At 42.6% G+C, this 21753-nt stretch overlaps 1 protein-coding gene across 2 annotated transcripts in view; it reads left to right on the top strand.

The window, feature by feature from the left end:
- The first annotated feature begins 1421 nt into the window (after window positions 1-1421).
- ccdc57 (coiled-coil domain containing 57) overlaps window positions 1422-21753 on the top strand; it is a 30320-nt gene continuing 9988 nt past the window's right edge. The window contains exons 1-18 of one of the 2 annotated variants that reach the window (XM_080454419.1): window positions 1422-1472; window positions 1851-2043; window positions 2262-2384; window positions 3256-3399; window positions 5263-5371; window positions 8122-8223; window positions 9737-9894; window positions 10011-10085; window positions 10325-10525; window positions 10727-10885; window positions 11050-11212; window positions 13279-13371; window positions 17761-18031; window positions 18993-19193; window positions 19889-19989; window positions 20203-20403; window positions 21000-21056; window positions 21492-21732. In XM_080454419.1, the coding sequence (XP_080310545.1) occupies window positions 1898-2043; window positions 2262-2384; window positions 3256-3399; window positions 5263-5371; window positions 8122-8223; window positions 9737-9894; window positions 10011-10085; window positions 10325-10525; window positions 10727-10885; window positions 11050-11212; window positions 13279-13371; window positions 17761-18031; window positions 18993-19193; window positions 19889-19989; window positions 20203-20403; window positions 21000-21056; window positions 21492-21732 (2545 nt within the window). In that variant the 5' untranslated portion in view covers window positions 1422-1472; window positions 1851-1897. The remainder of the gene's footprint in view (window positions 1473-1850; window positions 2044-2261; window positions 2385-3255; window positions 3400-5262; window positions 5372-8121; window positions 8224-9736; window positions 9895-10010; window positions 10086-10324; window positions 10526-10726; window positions 10886-11049; window positions 11213-13278; window positions 13372-17760; window positions 18032-18992; window positions 19194-19888; window positions 19990-20202; window positions 20404-20999; window positions 21057-21491; window positions 21733-21753) is intronic. The other variant, XM_080454420.1, reaches the window with a different exon arrangement.

The raw sequence follows: 21753 nt of genomic DNA on the forward strand, positions 1-21753 counted from the left end.
AACACACCCAATGGCACACACACTACACACGCGTCTCTCTCTCTCTCTCTCTCTCTCTCTCTCTCTCTCTCTCTCTCTCTCTCTCTCTCTCTCTCTCTCTCGCTCTCTCTCTCTCTCTCTCTCACACACACACAATTGTAATGGTCAATTTGGTGTCTGATCTCATACTCATACTGTCATACATGTGTTGCTGTGAGGAAAGAGGCAGCACAGCAGCCTACGTGACGTGAGAGAACAACAGAACAGACCTGGTTTGTTCTCAGGTCTGTTCAATTTCCCCATCACTCAGTGAGCGATGAGGAAATTGCGAGTATTTAGTAACATAATTGACAGTGTGTGTGTGTGTGTGTGTGTGTGTGTGTGTGTGTGTGTGTGTGTGTGTGTGTGTGTGTGTGTGTGTGTGTGTGTGTGTGTGTGTGTGCGCGCGCGTGTGTGTGTGTGTTATTTTAGTTATTTCAACTTATATTTGACTTTCTCCTAAAAAGCCACCAAAGCAATAAGCGCATTAATTCAGCTTGATGGATGTTGGCGCCCCCAATGCGCGCGGCTATAACTGCCAGCCAGTGCCAACCAGCCAACGCAAGGTTGCATCATGTATTGTATATGAGGTACCAGGACCTGGTACCTCATATACAATACATGATGCAACCTTGCGTCATGTATTGTAAAAGTAAAAATACCTAAAAGTAAAAATACCTCAAAATTGTACTTAAATTCCGTACTTGAGTAAATGTACTAACTTTACACCACCTGGTAACCAGGTGGTAGGTGGTGTAAAGTTAGTACATTTACTCAAGTACGGAATTTAAGTACAATTTTGAGGTATGTTTTCTTTTACTTTACTGGAGTATTAACAATTGTCTGTACTTTTACTTCTACTCCACTACATCTCAGAAGCTAATATTATACTTTTACTCCACGACAATTATTTGAAAACTTTAGTTACTAGTTATCCTACTTTGTAGATTTCTATTATTATTACAAAACGTACAATACCCACTTCAGCCCTATATACATTTCAGCCTGAGCTTGTAGATCAGCTATTTTCAAAAGATTTGTATACATTTGAAAACTTGTGAAATGGGACATTCTGCGTAATGAGTACTTTCTACTTTTGGTATTTAAATACATTTTTACCAATACTTTTGTTCTTGTTCTTCTTACTCAAGTAAATTTTGAATTCCAGACTTTTACTTGTAAATACAGAGTATTTCTACATTGCAGTATTGATCCTTTTACTTAAGTAAAAAAAAGTGTAGTACTTTTTCCACCACTGGTTAAATAAACAGACAAGAACGCCTTCGGATTGATCATTCTGAATGTGGACCTTTATACCTGTTGGTTAGCGGAACGTTTCTTTCATCACACAATCGGTGACGGACAGTTTTCCCAGACGCACAGTTTCCATGGTAACCGTATACAACCCTACAATGCACGTCAACCATAACAACACGGAAGAGCGGGGGAAATAAGTTCGTAATGTTAAACTTAAAACATTATTAACCAACGTTCATCTGATAAGAGGTTATTTATCTGGTACTTGAATGTGTTGGCAACTACTTGTATATATTAATAATAATAGCATGGTTTGAAAGACTTAGAGACGCCTTTTTGCTCTAGTTAGCAGTTAGCACACAGCTATTGACGATACAGCTGCCAAAGTGTCCCCCGTTCTGCCTGTCTTATCATTCATTGTTGATCAATAAATACATGAAAATACATGTGTTTTGTGTTCATCACAGTTACATCAAAACTCCAGCCATAACTTACTATTAATTAAAATAAAATAATCCAGCTAAAATAGCTATCTAACATGAATGTTTTGCCTTTAATGACATATCTGTCATCAGGCATGATATGTGACTGTCCCTCCAGATAGATATATCCTGGTGCCGTCATGCAGTCCGCAGTGGCCAGTGTCCCAGAAGATCTGGTCACTCAGCTGGCCAATAAGGAGAGAGAATGGAAGGAACTGCAGTCGCTCAGGTCCCAGCAGCTGGAGGGTTCCCTCAAAGAAGCTCAAGAAGAACTCTACTCTCTCAGGTGCTCATTTGCCTGAATCATGAATGTATTCTTATAGTATTTATTATTGCTCTGATTGTGATGGAGTTCTATTTCCTATCTTAACTGCCCAGGTTTGTTCCAGTGTGGGAAGCAAACTTGGTGGGCTATGGATGCAGTCCTTATTGTGTAATAATAATGTCATAATGCTGTGTGTGTGTGTGTGTGTGTGCGTGTGCGTGTGCGCGTGCGTGTGTCAGGAAGCGCTTCCAGCAGCTGAGGGAGGATTTCCGGTTCAACTTGGTCGTGCTGGAGGAGAGAGACAGAGAGCTAGAGAGATATGATGCCATGGCTGCCAGGGCGCAGACTGCAGAGAGTGCCAGGTGGTCTAGTTATTTTGTATGATTGATAGATAAGAGAGAGAGAGAGATTATGTTTTTGTCCCTGTCTGTGTGTCTGCCCCTGTCTGTCTGTCTGATCAGTGTCAAACTTCCCAATACTCCAAGGAAGACACTCCTCCCAGAGACAAAACCGATTTCACTTAGACCCAATGGTAGTACCACAAATGCTGTTACAGAAACGTAACCCCCCCCATCTCGTGAGTCATGTGGTATAATGGTAAATGGTGCATTTATACAGCGTCTTTCTCCAAAGCGCTTTACAATGTGCGTTATGTTCACAAATTCACACATTGACAGCCCAACCATGCAATGCACCAACCTCAGGATAGTTCAGTGTCTTGCTCAAGGACAGTTCTACACTAAGCCAGGTGGAGCCGGGGATCAAACCGGGAACCAATTCCCGAGCGACTGCTGTCATGAGCCACTGCAACTGCCGTGGCAATGACCTGTTTGCCTGGAATTGGCTCCAAAGTTTGGGGGGACCTATTTCTTACCAAAATGGCCACATGTCATGAAGGCAACATCTAGTCAATCCCAAATTGGAATTGCATGTTGTGGGGGTACCTCCAAAACACTTTCACTTCTGCCCATAGGGGGCACGACAAATGCGAAAAGTTTCACCATGTCGTAGAAATGCTAGACCCACACTATCTATGTGCATAGAGCCACTTCAGACTGAATAGGCAGGATGGCAGTGTGGAAAACAGAGATCACCTTGGTAATGCTCCTTGTACATCCATATCCGTAGTGCAGACACAGTGAAGCAGGGGACATTACAGGTACATTGTAGGTAGCCAGCAGCACAGGGGGCTGTGCAGTTTGTGTAATCCCAAAATATTATCTTTATTTCCAGAGAAGAAGAGATGAGCCAGCTGCGTATCCATGTAGCAAAACTGGAGGAGCAGAGAGACAGAGAGGACAAGGATCGGGAAGAGATGCTGAGACACAGCCAGCACAGAGCTGCTGAACACAGAGTACACCTGGAGAGGCTGCAGAGGTGAGCCTTAAATGATGCTTATAACATTGATAGTTCCAGTCCTTGATTATGATTGGCTGAGCTGCATTTGAAGCTGAATATATTCCATAATCACACACCTGTGACCGTACTGCATCGGTATTACTGAGGCAATGTGATGTGAAGTTTGGTTTACTAAACTGGATGAGTGATGGAAAGAGATGGACAGGGCTGCTCTGCATCATGCCTAATAACGCCCCTTAGCTGTTCTAAAATAACTGTAACTACAGCCTCTCGGGGCTTATTGCTTTAATAAGAACGACAATGATGGAAGGCTGGATCACAAAGTGAAAGAAAGGGAAGCCGGAGAGGTTGACAGGGTGGGGGAAGTGGACGGAAGGACTTTGTTAACAACTGATGCAGTGTATCTGTTATCATGACAAATTTCGTTTTTAACACAATGTTGTTCTTCAGAATAACGAGCAATGAAAGGGTACTGCACAAAAATAGGGCTTCAGAATAATCCTTCATAACATTAATTGGCTCAGCTGGCTGGCAATAAATCAAAACATACTCACAGGTCATGGTGACATCATATTAAGTGTTGAGTTTCCATGAATCTGGTTGGAGACAGCTTTGGGACAGTTGATTAAGCTTGTGCGGAGACCTTGTACAGTCGTACAGTGTTTTATGGGACGGGACAATGTATCCATCTTCAGAGTTGAGTCACATTACAAAAACATTGTTGCTTGCTTTTGTAAATAGATAGACTTTTATTGATCCCGCAGGGGTAATTTAGATGCCAGATCCAGAACACAAGACTGATACAGACCAAAATCGCCAATCGCCCAAGTGTAGCATTTTGTTGAAGAACAAGTTTGTTCAAAGAACTAACATAGACTCTTACATAAGCACTGTGTGAGAGTGTGTGTATCTTTCTCGCTCCATCGCTTTGTCTCCTTGTTGCTCTTCTGTGGATTGCTTTACTGGGGGGGAGAATGGAATTAAGGATGAAAGTTCTATTTTCAACCACAAAGCAAGCAGGAGTAAGTGCTTAATTTATACTCCGTCGTACGACCAGGCCCGGATTGGCCATCAGGAGATGGCCAATTTCCTGTTGGCCTGCCTCTGTAATCACTGATGTGGCCTGCAGTCATGGCCTGTCAAAATACAAGCCAAAAAAACTTTAGTTTTGATTCATCCCAGAAACACCCTGTGACTACAGTCCACATCAGTGAATACGGCAGGTTATGAAAGAGTTTTATTTTCTTTCCTTTTTTTGTTGTTACGCTGGCCTGGCAGAGAAAGAATATACTGTATAATCTGACCTGTTAGAGAAAGAATACGTACTTGTCAGTTGCACAAATAGCGATTGGTCTTTATTTATTTTTTAAGAATCAATTTGTTTGTTTTGCTCTCCATCTGCCCCAAGACTACCACTGTTGTTAACAAGAAGTCAGGTGGTCTGTGAGGAGGTGGGTGAGCAGCTATATTGATGTTACGTTATCAACCACAGTTCCCAGGAAGAAAAGGGTGGAGCTGAAAGGAGAGACAAATACAGAAAGGCCTGTGAAAAGTCAATTTCTTGCTTGACAAATCATTTGTATGATGATGTAGCCTATTGTCCACACAGAGAATTAGAATGTATTGTTTATTTTACTGCCCAAAATATGTGGTGGATAATGGGCCAGAAATACCCCAGGTGATATACCCTCTAAGTTCATTAGACATTTGTCAGTGTCTAATGTTACTGAAATAAGATCACATAAGTTGAAGTTGCTGTTGACCTGGAGAGTGTGTGTGTGTGTGTGTGTGTGTGTGTGTGTGTGTGTGTGTGTGTGTGTGTGTGTGTGTGTGTGTGTGTGTGTGTGTGTGTGTGTGTGTGTGTGTGTGTGTGTGTGTTAGCTCTACAGCTGGGGACATTCAGAAAAAAAGGGAGGAGTACGAGCAGATGAAGCGGGACCTTCAACGTCGGATACTGGAGCTGGAAGGGGAGCTGGCCCTGCAGAGACAGGTACTTAATGAACACACACACACACACGCACACACATATTAGAAGGGTCTTGATGGATGGCCATACAAGACATTACACGCACGCGCGGCACACACACACACACACACACACACACACACACACACACACACACACACACACACACACACACACACACACACACACACACACACACACACACACACACACACACTCTCTTGATGGCAATTTTATTGCCCTTAAAGGGAATGTAGTGTGAAACCCAGGCAACTGCAGGACTGGCAATGCATTACAATTACACTGTTATTGTTATTCTCACTGCTAATGTCAAAATGAAGAAACTAATGAGTCATGCCATGGTGCTGATGCTAATCATTTCAAAACCAAAGCACTTTTACCCTCTAAATTATGACAAACATATCGATAAAGATAAAGGCTGTTTGCTGCCAACTTTGTAAGAAACAACTGCTTTATTATTTTATGTGAAGTCATACTGTGTAACCTTTTCAATAAAAAAAGTTTTGATATAATCTTGAACTGGTAGACAACCCAGAAAAAAAAGTGTTTAATATGATTGCCAAAACTGAAACAAAAATTAAGTTAGCAGTATACTAAATAAGAACATTCATTCTCTGTACTGTTTACCATACCTTTAAAAATGCACTCGCATGTATACATGGACAGATATATGACAGGGCAAAGGCGCTGTTAATAGAGTGAGTGTATATAGAGGTATAAAGTGCTCTAAATTATTAGACATTTGTAAACTCCAGTGAAGCCATACGGTGCTCAATGCCCATGTAGAGATACATACAGAAATGGACAAACAGAGAAGAACCAAACGTAGCTGTCTTTAGGCGCACTTACACAGAGCAGGGAAATCAGTTTTAAGAAGCCTTTATTTTAAGGGCATATCAGAACAAATAAAAAAATGGTTTGAACCTCGCACAGTCTTCTTCAGGGTGTGCTTAGACAAACAGATCACAGCTGACATGGCTCCTTAAGTAGGCACAGGGCAGGAAGCAAATTACATTTATACATATTAAATCAATGCAAGTGAAATCAAAGCTAAGGAAAATGTGGTACAGTAACAGTGTATACAGTATTTTCCCCTCAAATGGATTGTTCAATCAATATGTTGTTCAATATAAATTGATCTTCCTGCTCTATTAAAAGTATAAAGACAGACAAGTTTTTCTATTCTCCTCCTCATCTGTTAACCCATTAAGACCTGAGGCAGATGAAAAAAAAAAGTTTTCTAAATCTCAACAGTTTTCTGAAAAAACATATGTTTCTATATCGGTGGTGCTCAAACTTTTTCATGTCAAGGACCCCCAAAATGATACACTATGTATCCCCCCCCCCCCCCCGCTCCATCTCAAAATATTTTGTTCTAGGGACCTCCAGAAGCAAAGATTTGAGTAATAGTGATTTTGAGTAATACATTTTTATAGAGTTAATTAACGCTAAAGTAACACTAGGGATTTTACTGTGTATTTGCTCTCGCAACAACCCCTCTTGTTTTTTCGACCTTCGGTGCCCTCCAGTCAGCAGGGACTAAAATAACGGACAGCCTGTCACTGACAGAGACCTTTAGAATGAACCCAGACAGAAGACCACTGGATCTGGAGAGACTGAATGACCATTACTGTAGGTTCAATAATAGGCCAACTCTACAGACATACTGGATATAAATAAATCTGTGTATGTGAGGGAGGATCCCACAAATCCTCTCGTGTCTCAGTAATGGGAGTAGGTGCTGAATCCGGTAGTGATGAATGGGGTGGAATGATGCTTGTCTGCTAGTGTTGGCTCAGACTCTGGAATCTCCTGTTTTATCATGTGATCCATGCACGGCCAAATCCTGTGCCAGTCACGTTAGTAACTTAATATCTTGTCCTTTTTCATTTAAAGGTTTCATGACGTTCAGTTTTACCACACATTACAAGTCTTTGTCATGGTCCTTCAAACGTGTATAGAAAGTTTTAACAAAAAAATCCACTCCATTGATCCATGGCAGGTGTTTTTCTCTCACATTTCTAAAGCCTTTTCAACTGCAATGAAAAAGGAAATCTTTGCCTGCGGGTGTCGCTGGTGAGGGATTTTGCCTGTCAATCATCGCCTCTGCTCCGCCCCCCCAAAGGAAAGGATAGGGGAGGGGAGGGGCGAGGAGGAGAGTGGGCGGGATTAATCGGCTGTGACCTCACTGCCGAAGGGCCAAGCTCAGACTACTTTTCAGCCTAATTATTCAGAAAACCCCAGACCACAGAAAATCCACTGAATGTTCAAAGTTCAGATTTTTTGGGTGTAATTGAGGTCATAAAACCCCCAAAAAAACATAAAAAATAAAATAAAGTGAAAATGAATGTCATAGAACCTTTAAAGTGTTCATTGTCATAAGCACTGTCTCATTTGTTGCTCTCCATATAATAATGTTGTGGTCATTTTGTGTCTCTGCCTTTTTCTCTGGATAAGTGCATCAGCAACCTAAATGTTTCAAATGAAAATCTGAAGGTTAGGGTCAAGCAGATAGATGTTTGTCCCATCTGCAACACATAGATTATATGTCGCCATTTATCTGTCAGTATCAAAAAGAGGCAACGTTTAATTTGAAGCTGCTATATGCATTAATTTATTTGAATTGTTATAGTTTAACACTTACTTTATTAATGTTCAACCCACAAATTTAAGAGACAGCCCACAACAGCCTTACTCTTTTGTTGCTGTTGTGGGTTTGATCTCCAGACTTGTCCCATGTCTTTTGTAACCAGGAAATGAGAGCAGACTTTGACAATGAGCTGCGACTGCAGGAACATGAGTTCAACCTGAGGATGGATGAGATGCGCGCTGTGGTGCTGTCTCACGAGCTTAGGGTGAGCTAGTGTGTCTGTCCCTATTTGCATGTGTACTGTATGTACATTACTGCATGTGTTTCTATGTACTGTATCTCATACTTGTATTTTCCTTTATTGTGCCACAAGGCTGGAACGGCTGAGGGCGGGGATTATGTTTTCGCCCCTGTGATTCCGTGTGTCTGTGAGCAGCTAATCTCGTGCCCCTCTGGAACGATCGGCGTGAAACTTTACACGCTCACTCCCAGTAGGCCAAGGAAGAACCTCCATCACAACCTTTTCAAATCAGCTTCATGGTGGCACTATAACAGGACGCTTCACATTTTGGCCTATAACTCTTAAACTTTATAAGTCGTATGATCACAATTGTTTTTCTTTGGATTCCTTGGATCATGACGGAACTTTCCATTTAGGCCATGCTTTTCTGCCATTTTTATGCTTCCAAATACTTTCTGTTACTACCCCTACAGATTTTGTCCAAAAGACACACAAATTGGTTCACATTCTCTCTGGAGTCATGGTAACAAGATGCAGTTAGATTTTTCAGAATCCATTCTGATTGGATACGATTTCTCAATCAAATGCTGTGTCTCCAGATGAATACATTTGAGGGAAAAGTTTATGAACTGGTTCAAGCCTGCAAAGATATCCTCACATGATCAGTCATGCCAATTTTGGACTACAAAATGTGCTCAAGTTGCTGGCAGGAAATGTCATTTCATTGTGTACATTGTTAATGTTGATTAATTAGCTGGGCTAATAACAATTTTGAGATATGCAATTCTGTCCCTTTTTACTGAACTACTTTTCTATTGAGTGTAGCGTGTGTGGTTTGTGGTTAGCTCTGCCAGGCAGTTGAGTGGGTGTGAAGTGACAACAAGACATGTGGGCATGTCACACATAACGCTTTTTCCACTCCATTATGTGGCCTTGGCGAGTATACAGCCTTTATACTGTATGTCTGCACTGAAACTGAAATCAATTCAGAAATTGTGTGTGTGTGTGTGTGTGTGTGTGTGTGTGTGTGTGTGTGTGTGTGTGTGTGTGTGTGTGTGTGTGTGTGTGTGTGTGTGTGTGTGTGTGTGTGTGTGTGTGTGTGTGTGTGTGTGTGTGTGTGTGTGTGTGTGTGTGCACTGAAACTGTGCAGACATAAACACACACACAAAGCATAACTAAAACAAATGTTAAAAGCCCAATAATAAAACAATAAAATTATCTTAACAGTCATGCTTTCAATAAACCACTTTTTTGTTTTGTTTTAACCATTGCGAAGCTATAGCAATATTTTCATATACTTATTTGTATTAGAGCTAGGTTTAGGGATAACTTCACTAACACAAATGTCTCAGGAATTAGTTATTTTCAGAAATGCCACATAGATCTACTGCCACTTGCATTCTGCACGGAAGAGAGAAATGATATTCAAAAGCACAAATTGAGGGGGGAAAACAGTTGACCAATTTGGCTGTTTCACAACAGCGTGTTGTGTGTGTGTGTGTGTGTGTGTGTGTGTGTGTGTGTGTGTACTTTCCAGGTGAAGCTGCTGTCTAAGGAGACAGAGGTTCACTCCCAGGCACAGCTCCAGGCTGTAGAGGCCCTGCAGGCCTCAGAGGAGCTCTGCCAACAGACAAAAGCCCAGCTCCAGCAACAAGCCTGGGAGATCAGAGACATGACAGCTGTTAAGGACAATAGGTACAGGACCATCTCTCTCTGTCTCTGTTTGTGTACATAATATACATGTGTGTGCCATGCATGTATGTATTCAACACAAGCACAAGCATCAACGTGTTGCGTGCACATTCTCTCAGGATAAAGGAGCTTGAGGACAATCTGGCAAAGATGCAGAGCAAGCTGAAGAAAGAGGAGGACAATCACATAAAAAAGTGAGACAAACATTTCTGATTTATAAAACTCTTTCTAATCACCCCACGGCCAAGGAGTTTAATGCCTAATTTACACTCCACTGTATGGCGGTGACACCGGAAATAGCTGATCCATCTATATTCGGTGTGAGGCACCATTGTACAACAAAGTATAAATCGGGCCTCATAATAATAAACGTGTCATTTTGCACGTTCTCGTCACCTGTTTGTCTGTCTGTCCGTCTGTCTGCCCGTGTTAGACACGAGGAACTGGACCGCGCTCTGAGGCAACGTGACGGCCAGCTGGAAGCCCAGTGCCGGGCGCACACGGCGCAGCTGCAGAAGGCAGAGGAGCACATCGCTAAACTGCAGAACGATCTGGAGACTGTGGCTGCACAGACACGCAGGGTACAGGGAGAGCACCGCCAGGCCCTGGTACAGAGGGATGAGAGGATAGAGAGGTGAGATTGGTTTGCAGTGTGTGTGTGTGTGTGTGTGTGTGTGTGTGTGCATGTGTGGGCAGAGTGGCAGCTGGGATTATGTAACCTTGTTCATCGAGAGACTGCTTGTGTAAGTCTTGTGTGTGTGTGTGTGTGTGTGTGTGTGTGTGTGTGTGTGTGTGTGTGTGTGTGTGTGTGTGTGTGTGTGTGTGTTTTTGAAAGACTTCACACAGAGGTGGAGACAACGCGCAGTGGTTGGGACAAGTATATCCATCAGGCGTCCAAGGAGACTGTTGTCAAGGATACGGAGCTGCTGGCCCTGCAGGAGAGAGAGACCAAACTCAGGACAGAACTGGAGAGGAGCAGAGAGGATGTTGAGAGGTGAGGGGAGGGGAGGGGAGGGGAGGAAAGGAAAGCATCCTCCCTGAAGGAAACCATGGTTTGTGCCATCACAAGATCTTTGTTGTGGCGAATGCTTGTTTGTGTTTGTGTGCTATTTGAACACTGCACAGTATGACATTATTCTGTTGTGTTGGGACGTCCAGGTACAAGCAGCAGCTGAGTGCAGGTGTGGACAGAGAGAAGGCCCTGGACCAGAGGCGTGTCCAGGTGGAACTGGAGTGGCAGAGACGCTGTGAGGACGCCAAGGCTGAACATTACCTGGCCAGTGAACAGTTAATACAGGGCCTCACCCAGGCCAGGGACCAGGTGGGCTTCTCATACAGTAGATGCAGCTTCTTTGCGGAAACAGTGTAACATTGTGAACTGTACTCTCTAGTTGTAGGCCATGTCTTACACCCAGCCAAATATGGCGCAAAGCGCAGTTCAATTGTTATTGCTAGTTTACAGGTGCAGTTGTTGTTGTTTTCATGCACAGTGCTCATGTTGTGTGAGTAGCAAATGTATATATCTGTGCACCCACCTTTAAAAAAAATATTGTGCTGGTTAGGTAAATTGTTGGTGTATTTCTATCCTATTAAGAGTGAGCAAAGTCAGAAAGTGATTGTGCCCGTTGACCATCTCTGACCTGGTGTACTGTCCAGCGCAGTCACCCAGCACAGTATTGCCCTGCTATTTAAAGAGCACATTAGATAGTATATAGATTGACCTACATAGGCAGGTTTGCAACATGCCCACAATGGTTGCAATTAAAATCCATCCGAATTCAACACACACACATCATGGTAGATGACATTGCTGAGAGACTCAACATTGAAGTTCATTACATTAATTAACGATCTGGGCCAGATTATCAATATATTGCATCGGACAGCGAGTGCCTGGTGGCGCCGTAAGTTTACCAGGAGGGTTAAAGAGGCGACAGAGAAAAAGGACTGACACTAATGAGAGTGGAGTGGAGAGAGGAAAAACAATACAGCAGTTCTTCACTCATGGAGAATCTTAATATTTGGACTTACTCTTCTATGCAACCCAAGGTTCTACCAACGTTCAATATCACTTTTAAATACTGTATGCTCTGAATTTTGGAGGAACCTAATTCCTCAGCAGTCTACCAAAAAAAACGAATAAATGAATCTTAAAGACACAGTCCCATGACTTTTGGTACTTTTTCAGGTTTTCATTTGTCTAAGGACATTTCTAGTACTGTAATACATACATATTTCTACGTAGATGCACTGCGGCACGACAGCGGAGCTAACAACACTGTAGGGCTCAAGGCCCTGATGCTAGACAGGAGGGTGTGGAGGGCAGCGATTCAAGAGTCCCGAGTTGGTGTTGGCACCTCTTGCATCTCATCGCAACATTTCTTTTTTTTTTTCCACTTAAATTTTATTAAGCTTTCAAAAACAAAACACATAAAACAAAAAGACAAACAATAGACATCACATATGTTGCCAAACATCATCTTATATAATCATCGCAACATTTCTAGTCTGGGGCTGTCTTGCCTGTGCATTCTCACCTTCCCAGTGTAAGCGGCAAGCTTCTCTGGCAAATGTATGTGTGAATAGGAACAGATTGGACTCCTCACATATCAGGACCATTCACATTGACATAATATCAAATCACTCAAATAAATATTTGTATCATGCCTGATGTGAATGCATCTCAACAACCAGGAAATGTGGTAGACTTTGGTGAGAGGGAGGGGGTGAGCGGTACGTGGGCGTTCAAATCCAGTGTTTTTAATGAGCTGTTGGTTGTGTCCACAGAAATACAGTTATTGATAACAAAATGACACTCCAACTCCAATATTGTTTTTAAATGCTAAAATACCATATCTACAAGCTCATAAAGCATCGCCACGTGTTCTGAGCTTGCAAATAGGCTATTTTCTCTATTATTCATACGACAAAGAATATAGGGCATAAGTGGTTAAATGACCAGTAACCATGTCACGTTTCAATTTAACCCATTAAAACCGGGAAAGCATCTGTGTCATTTTAGATTTTAGCTATATAGCAACATGGGTTCTTCAGAAAACTCTTAGGATTTAAAACAGTGGTTTGGAACAGTAGTTCTATAGCAGATATACAAGCTGGGAGCTTGTACATCTGCTATTTTTTTTTAAATCTTGAAAGTGTTTTTTTTTTTTTTTTTATGATTTAGAAATCTTTTACACAAATCTTCTCTTCTGAGGGTCCCTGGCACAAAACATTATCAGATCGGGGTCCGCGGCCAAATACATAATCATTTTGGGGGGTCCTTGGTACAATATTTTTTAGAAGGCATTTGCAGAATCTGCCTAAGGTCATAATGGGATAAACAAAGTCATACTTCACACACTGTGTCTGTCTCTCTCTCTCTGTCAGGCTCAGGCAGAGCTGAAGGAGCGAGACAGGGAGATGCGGGACCTGGCGGTCTTACTGCGCTCCGTCACCACAGAGAGAGACCAGGCGCTACAGGTGAGAACTCACAGGGTCAAGCAAAGGGTCAGAGAGTGACGAACCCTCTCTCTCTGCATCGCTCCACGCTCTGAAGTATTGTTGCCATGTCTGCTCATTATAAGCGACTTTGGGCTTTGTTTTTTCTGAATGGTCGTTTGTAGATATACTGTAGGTAGTTGAGGGTTGCGTTTTTTTGGGCTTGTTTCTAAAGTGTAGTTGCTTATTTAGGCTTGTTTCATGAATGTTGTTTAAACCAGTGGTTCTCAAACATTTCCGTGTGAAGGAAACCCAGATTAATATGTATTTGTCCACCGACCCCCTCTTCTAAAAATAGTAAGTCGAGTTGTTAAACACGGGTGTGTGGAGATCTTCAGTTTGTTTTTCTTACACGATCTGAAGACACACGTGTTAACCTTTCAACCCCCGGTGGTGGCTAGCATTACACAGCTATTCCAAAGCCAGCAGGACTCCCAGCCCAGCCCGCTGTCAGGGAGGGGGCGAGGGGCGACTACTCTGGCATGCCTGACCGATACTGAATACTCTCTAATTAGACATTAATGTTCAACATTTAGTGGGTCTTAAAATAGACTGTCAAGGGAGACCGGGGACCACCGACTCGTAGACATGTGTGCCCCTATAGCTCGAGTTATACTTTGTTATGCGCACGTGTCGTGCACTGAAAATAGCAAATGTACAAACTCACAACGCGTCGGAGTGAGCTTGTCTGCTCATTTCAGTGCGTGACACTGGCGCGCAACTGAGAACAAATCAGGTATATCACTTTCACACACCTCATCTATTTGACCTTATACTGGCCCACATCACTGATTGAAGCCTTGACAAATGACCTGTTTGTGCGTCAACGTTTCTGCACAGTAAATCGTACAGTAATGTCACAATGTTGCCATTTCAGAGGACATGCCTGCTACCATACCAAGATGGGGAAAAAGTTGTCGGGGTTATTTTCAGTTATTTACCAGAGATCATCATTTGAAGTGGTATTACTTTACCTAGAAAAGGACCATAACTCACCATAGACTACAAAATGAAGCTACAGTATGTGAACTGAAGTTCATAACCCCAATATGATATTACCCCCGTCAAGTCCTGTCGACTCCCTCTGTGCTTCCTGTTTTGCAATCTCTAATCCGCTAAGACCGGATCTGATGTAATTATCAAGGCTGTGACGTCGATGCTGACATTCTCATGAAGCTTCTGTGACTGCTTACTGGCAGATAGATAGGTTTCAGTGTGTTTGGGTGCTCGTTTGAGATTAAGAACACTGCCATTTGTCCTGCACTGTTTTAAAGTTCAGTTCAAGGTACTTGATGATGACCTGTTTTTAGCTCGGAGTTGAAGCCATGTGATATTTACACAATTTCATTCAAGAGAATCTGTAAATTAAATTTCCTAAACAGCTTCAGAGTGCAAGTTACAGTTAATGTGCTTGGCCCCTCTGTCTTAGACACAAATGCGATTTCCTACGAGATTAAACAATATACTCATTTGTTGGATGATAAAACAATTTCATACTTTTTGATGTGTACAAGTATTTAATTGGATCTTCAGATCACCCCTTTTTATTCTATTGATAATTCTCCATGCGGCTATAGATAGATAGATAGATAATTGTATTTCCGTGTCCTGCACACAAGTGCCCAACCCTCATGGGTTTATAAGACACCATTTTACGCTTACAGCATGTTTACAATATATTCACGTGTGGTTAGAACACGATTTTCTGTAATTCCGCATCTGTGTTTTTTCGGAACAAATGCTATTACAGGGCCAGGCTAATCCAATCTCTTAACACACACACATACAGTATATTGGCTAGAGAGTACAATGAGAGAGTACTCATACCTCACACAATTCCTATCACATGGAGTGTTGTATTTCCTATGCCAGTTGATACCCTTGCATGTCTTCCAGAGAGTATTTGGTCCCATCCTGTTTTAGGAGTTGGCCTTTTCTTGAGTGTCCACAGTGGTATGATGGCCTTTCAGCTTGGCTTGGTGTCTGAAAATCATGTTCCCCCTGTGAGCTCTGTGGCACCTACAGGGAAAGACCTGCACAAGCTAGATGTACTCTAAAAATAAGCTGAGTGGCAAATATCCAAATGTAAAGCAAACAACTATTAATTGTCCATACTAGTAAAGTGATAGTAATATGTTTAAAACACTGGTTAATCAACCCTGGCATCCCAATTTTGGGCCATATTTTCAACACTCTTTTATGCGTCTAGAGTTTGTAGATCTGATATTGTTTAAATAATTTAGAGAAACTTAGTGTTTAAGTGGTTCATTTGATGACTGTTTAAAATGTTTTAAGAAGTAAATATACAGACAAACAAACAAACAGCATTCAACACTAAAATGTCATATCATCATATCATCTTGTAAAACTTGATGACCCTCCTCAATCAGCCGTGGCTTTTTCTGAGAGTTGCATGTGGACGTTTGCCTGCAGTGCAATATACTGTACGCTGTAAATCGCTGGGCTGCCTGCCTGGTCACTTCTCGTCTGGGAGATATACCGTAGATACAGTATGCCAGATAAAGAGTGTTACTAAATATAGGGGTCTCACCACACAGCTGTGATGTAACAGTGTTGTGAACGGTGAACGCACACTCGTAAGCTATAGTGCTTCGATTTCTCAGTCAAATTCACTGTGTAATGTAATGTTTACTGGTGATGTTGGTCACAACAATTCTTATCAAAGTCTGTTCTACTTTGAACCTTGAAAGGTGTAGAAATGTGTTTTACAGACTTTGGTCTTCAGGCTCCATTTTCACAACATTGAACATACAAACAGTCAATGCTCAATGTACTTAGGCTTAATGCCATGCCACTTGCCCTATGCCACCCTCCCCTTCAGTCCAAAATCATCGCTGGAACAGGACTGGGAGGTGCTTTTGAGCAGCAAGATCAGTTTGGTTTGGTATTCCAAATAAATGATCCTGCAACACTGGCTTAAATTGGGATAGTTGTTTTACATAGGCTCAAAGAGAGTGAGCGTACATTTTATGTAGCGACCTCTCAACACACAGAATGCATTGAGAAGTCATATGCCAGATTTTCATATAGATAGAATCACAGGATTCTGGTAAAAAAATTAAGATTTTTCATTATTCATGTCGTCCCTTCTCTTTGCCTGTTCCCTGTCTCTCTCTCCACTGTTTGCTTCCAGAAAAAGCAGGAATCCCTTAAATACATTTGATTGTGTTTTAGTTATCATTATGGAGGTTTTATAAGAGTTGGACCAAGCTGACATCACATATGTGGGTAGGCGGTATATCTGAAACTGAACACCCAGGCTAGCGTCTGGCAGAGGGCCACGCAATACATCAGACGTTTACAGCCATGTGTGACCTGCCAAGGTCAGTGAATGTCATGTTGATTTCTGAGGGAGTCTTTCATGAGCATTCATTTCCAGTCCACCGACCAGTATTAGAACATGTATATATTTTGTAGGGCTGTCTCATAGTCAATTAATCAATTCATTAGTCGGTTTGGTCTTAGTCATTCACAATTTTGTTAGTTTATTAGTCTTTTTTTAAATGCTTTTGTTCATGCACATCTCTTGTAAACTTTAGCCTGTAGCCATTGTGAAATCAACATCAGAATGTTCAGTTCTCAAACCTCAAACAAACCTTAAAAGGCAGGTCTCTGCATGATTGTATTCAGCACAATTTTACAGATTCATTGATTAAATCAACACATTTGATTGTCAACAAATTAAAGTACAGCCCTAATATTTTGGAGGGGCACTGTTTATTCCCATTGAAGGCATTTTCTTTTCTTTCTTTTTTTTACAATGTGGAAAAAAAGTAATTGGTACATACATTTACAGTATAATCAAGATTTTCCTCATACTGGTATTCAATTAAGAAACTGCCTCCAACAGACGAGTCGTTACTCTAGTCTATTCACCTGTTTCCTAGGCTGTGTCCCTAGACCAATGATATCCAATGAAATCGACAGGAAGTGGAAAACACACAGCCTAGGAAACAGGTGGATAGTGATGAGTTTAACTCCAGGATACTGCATGTGCTCTCCTCAAGTTCATGCTGGGATGCCGTCAAAACTGCTGGGTTTCAGTCTCCATCTACTGGTCAGGGTAGCAAACTGCATCAGCTCTGAGGCGTCAGATTGAAGAAGGTGCACTCGGTTTCACCGTCGGAGGCACGCCGCCTGAAGGTGACTTGAGCCACTTGAGGCACCGCCGAGCGCGCTAAAGCGAGCGAGTCGCCGTGCCGAGCGTTGCCGAGCGCGCTCCCCGCCGCGGGGGGGAACGCGGGAGGTGAACTCGAAGAAAACGAGCACTCCTTTTTCAATCTGACTGGTTCTTCAATCGTACTGTAACATTCCTACTGTACCTCTCTGTCTGTTCCCATCTACCCGCAGGGTTCCAGACTAAGTCCAGGGGATCTGGCGTCTGAGGAGATCAGTCGGCTGCAGCAGCAGAATGCCAGTCTGAGAGCTGTGGTGGCCCAAATGAGAAAAGGCATGGAGAGTCTTAACCAGCCCCAATGCCAACCCCAGGCCTCTCCTCCACAGCATCCTCTGCCCCCAGGTGCCCCTGCTCTTCTCGCCACCACTGCACAGATAACTACTGGACCATCAAGCCAGACCCCTGTCCAGCCTGCTGACAACTACTCTGGAAGCAGACCAACAGGTGTGTGAATAGTGATGGCCTTTTATTAATTTTTTTAAATCACCTTTTTTACAAATATGATTCCTCTATCCTTCAACGTACTACCGTGTATTTGAGTTTTGATTGATTGATTGACATTGATTTTTGACAGAAATTCATATAAATGACAATGTATTTCTACATATCTGTCAAAAAAGATAGAACACAAAGAAGCTCAAGAGCTTATTTCCATTGTGGGGCTTTGAGTGCAAATGTGTATGTGTGTGTATACACTGAGTGTCATGTCCTGGAGGCAGGGGGCAGCAGAGAATATAATCATATAATACAATTTCTACATACCTGTTAGAGCTCCTAATTGATGGTTAGGTCCAGCTGCCTGACATTGTTTGATATTCCAATCGCCGGCTGCACACATGTCTCTGGTCAGGTTTAGTTTGCCCGTGATGTGAAGAGGTCGACCAGAGGTTGCTGGTTCGATTCCCAGTACTGACAGCAGGGTGTATTCCAGCTGTAAAATCGGTGACTGCTAGGTACTACATCTAGTGTACAGCACCAACTCTTCACAATCGCCCTTGAGCAAGGCACTGAACCCCATAAACTCTCCAGGGCCACACTGTGGCTGACCCTCTGACGTCATACATACAGTAGGTGTAGGGGACTCTGTGTGTGTGTGTGTGTGTGTGTGTGTGTGTGTGTGTGTGTGTGTGTGTGTGTGTGTGTGTGTGTGTGTGTGTGTGTGTGTGTGTGTGTGTGTGTGTGTGTGTGTGTGTGTGTGTGTGTGTGTGTGTGTGTGTGTGTGTGTGTGTGTGTGTGTGTGTGTGTGTGTGCATGCGTGCGTGTGTTTAGGAGCGATAGGCAAGAACATTTCAATTAGGTTGACCATGAAGTGAGTGATTCATTCGTCTACAAATTTCAGAATTGTCTCGCTCAGAATAACTCTGTATTGTTGTATAATGCTATCTGCTCTGCTGCGGGGCTACAGGTACATCAGAATACACACAGGCTCTGGAGCAAGAGGTCTCTGAGCTGAAGGCTCGATGCAGGCATCTGGAGGAGAAGCTAGAGGGCGCCACAGGACCCCTGCATCCCACAGTTACAGCCGTGCCTGCAGTGGCACTGGCCCCTGTGTCTCCAGACAATGCATACATGCAGAACCACATCCGCTCACTCAATGAGACAATTGGTAGATAAAGTCTAATTGTTGTATCTCATTTATGACACAAAATGTAAACAATTCGGGGAAAAAATAATTCTAGACACTTCCTAGCTTGCTGGCTAGGTGCAGTGGTGGAAAAAAGTACTCAAATGTTTTACTTAAGTAAAAGTAGCAATACCACAACATGAAAATACTCTGTTACAAGTAAAAGGCCTGTGTTCAAAATGTTAATTGAGTAAAAGTACAAAAGCATTGGCATCAAAATATACTTAAAGTACCAAAAGTAAAAGTACTAAAATGTTTGCAAATAGCGGATCTACAAGCTCACAACAAGTCGCATCGCAACGCGTTGTGAGCTTGTAGATCGGCTATTTTCAAATAGCCTATGTATAAAATAGGGCTAAAGTGTTTAATGTGTGTTTTATAATATAATAATTTGTATCTGCAAAGTAACTAGTAACTAAAGTGTTCAAATAATAGTGGAGTAAAAGTACAATATTTGCCTCTGAGATGTAGTGGAGTAGAAGTAAAAGTATAGACAATTGGAAATGCTCCAGTAAAGTAAAAGTACCTCAAAATTGTACTTAAGTACAGTACTTGAGTAAATGTACTTAGTTACTTTACACCACTGGCTAGGTGCAAGCAATAGTTGAACTTAAACAAAATGTTGTGATAATAACTTGATCTTAAGTTGTCCTTTTTGTACGTGTGCAACTGATCAGGCGGATTGCGTGTGGAGAAAGTGGCCAACGCTGCTGGTCTGAAGAAGCAGGCGGTTAGAGTAGCCCACTTGGAGTATGCCCTCTCTCAACTCACACAACAGGTACCAATGTGCACTAGATCGACTAAACTAGCGTAAGCTGACGAGCTATACACTGGGTTGAGCAACTTTAAAGCAATCATGATCCCAACTCACCTCACCTACAGTATGATATATAGTTACTATAGTTAGCATTCTCAAATTGCACTCCATTTCCCTCTGTATTTATAACTCCCTCTCTCATCTCTCCGATCCATTCCTCCTCCATCTCCTCAGTGCCATGCTAAACAGTTGGAAGGGGAGGAGCTACGTCTGGAGCTGGCCAATCAGAAAAGAACGTGGGGCTCCGAGGAGGCGGGCCTACGCCGGCGGCTTGTCGTAATGGAGATGGAGCTGGAGGAAGTACGCAAAGAGAAGGACGAGTATCACAAAGGAAACGTTCTCAACAACCTGGAGACGGTTGCCCTGGGAAACCAGGTAACTTCAAGTTCAAACACGTATTTTTCTTACAGCAGCAGCTTCTTTGAATGACCCGGATTTTCAGGCCCGGCCTGAAAATCCAGTCCTATGTTGCGCTTATCAGAGCAATGATCATTGAGTTATGGCCATTTTAAGTGTTAAACACTGCGCCCCATGCGTGCAATTTTACATTTTTTGGGAGTGACTATTCACACGGCAGACTCCTGAACAATGTTTGTGCCAAGTTTGGTGCGCTTTGGAGCAACAGTGTGCTTGTGGCTCCTGGGTGGGGGGGGGGCATAATTTGGCCTCTGGGAGCCACACGTGGCCCCTGGTGTGACTATTCTCATGGCAGACACCTGAATAGTATTTGTGCCAAGGTTGGTGCAGATTGGAGCAACGGTGCGCCTCGCAAGTCCGGATGTTACGTCCACTGCAATTTTAATATACCGGTAGGATGTTTGCCAGGAGTAGGACCAATTATTAACAGTTTTATCAATGATGATTGGCATTGAATCTAATCAAACCGTCTTATCCAGTCTAGGGATCTTGTTTTAACTTTTATGGCGATAACAGAGTGAAATCATCCACACTATTTATTTGTTTAACCACAGGTGTCAGCACTGAAGTTGGACATAGCCAGCAGACGGGAGCCCATTGTTTGTGAACAGGTATTTTGAAACTGCTCTGTATCTTGTTGTCAACTTCAACTTCAAAGTTTACAGGTGTAAAAGAGTGGGTGAGTTATAAGGGTAAAGATAGATAAAGAAACAAGGGAAACAAAGCCAGATAACACAATATCAAATTATGTAAAATAATTTATAAATAAGGTGCATGGTCATAATAGAAATAAAGTGGGGCTTTTTGTGCAGGTGAGACATCACATTTAGCAGCAGATATCATAACATATACGTAAGTGTAGGCTGATGTGTCATTCACAAAGTCCAGGACTCCAGTATTGTTTAATAATTACAGTGCCGTCCTGGACTTTATTTATTTCATATCTTTTAAGTATTCAGCACCCAATTAATGTAAATAGTTTTGAAGTTGGGTTGAACATGTTTTTTTGTCTACAGTCATCTGTGGCTTTCTCTCCACTCCAACAGAGTGATATGGTGCGACAGGTCCAAGAGCAGAACCTTCACCTACGACAGCAGCTGCTGGCCTCAGGCCTAAAGCTCGGTGGCCTCATGGGGGACGTCCAGGGCGCTAAACTAAGCGCCCCTCTTCTGCAGTCCAAGCTGAAGCAGGCAGCTCGCTGTATCGCCCGTCTGACGAGGGACAAGCAGCAGCTGATCGAGATGGGCAACCGTCTCCGTGCACAACTCAACGCTGCTGGACTACAGGGTAAAATAACCATGTAGCCTA

The sequence above is a fragment of the Gymnoscopelus braueri genome (assembly GCF_963280865.1).
Source record: "Gymnoscopelus braueri genome assembly, chromosome: 17".
Lineage (NCBI taxonomy): Eukaryota > Metazoa > Chordata > Actinopteri > Myctophiformes > Myctophidae > Gymnoscopelus > Gymnoscopelus braueri.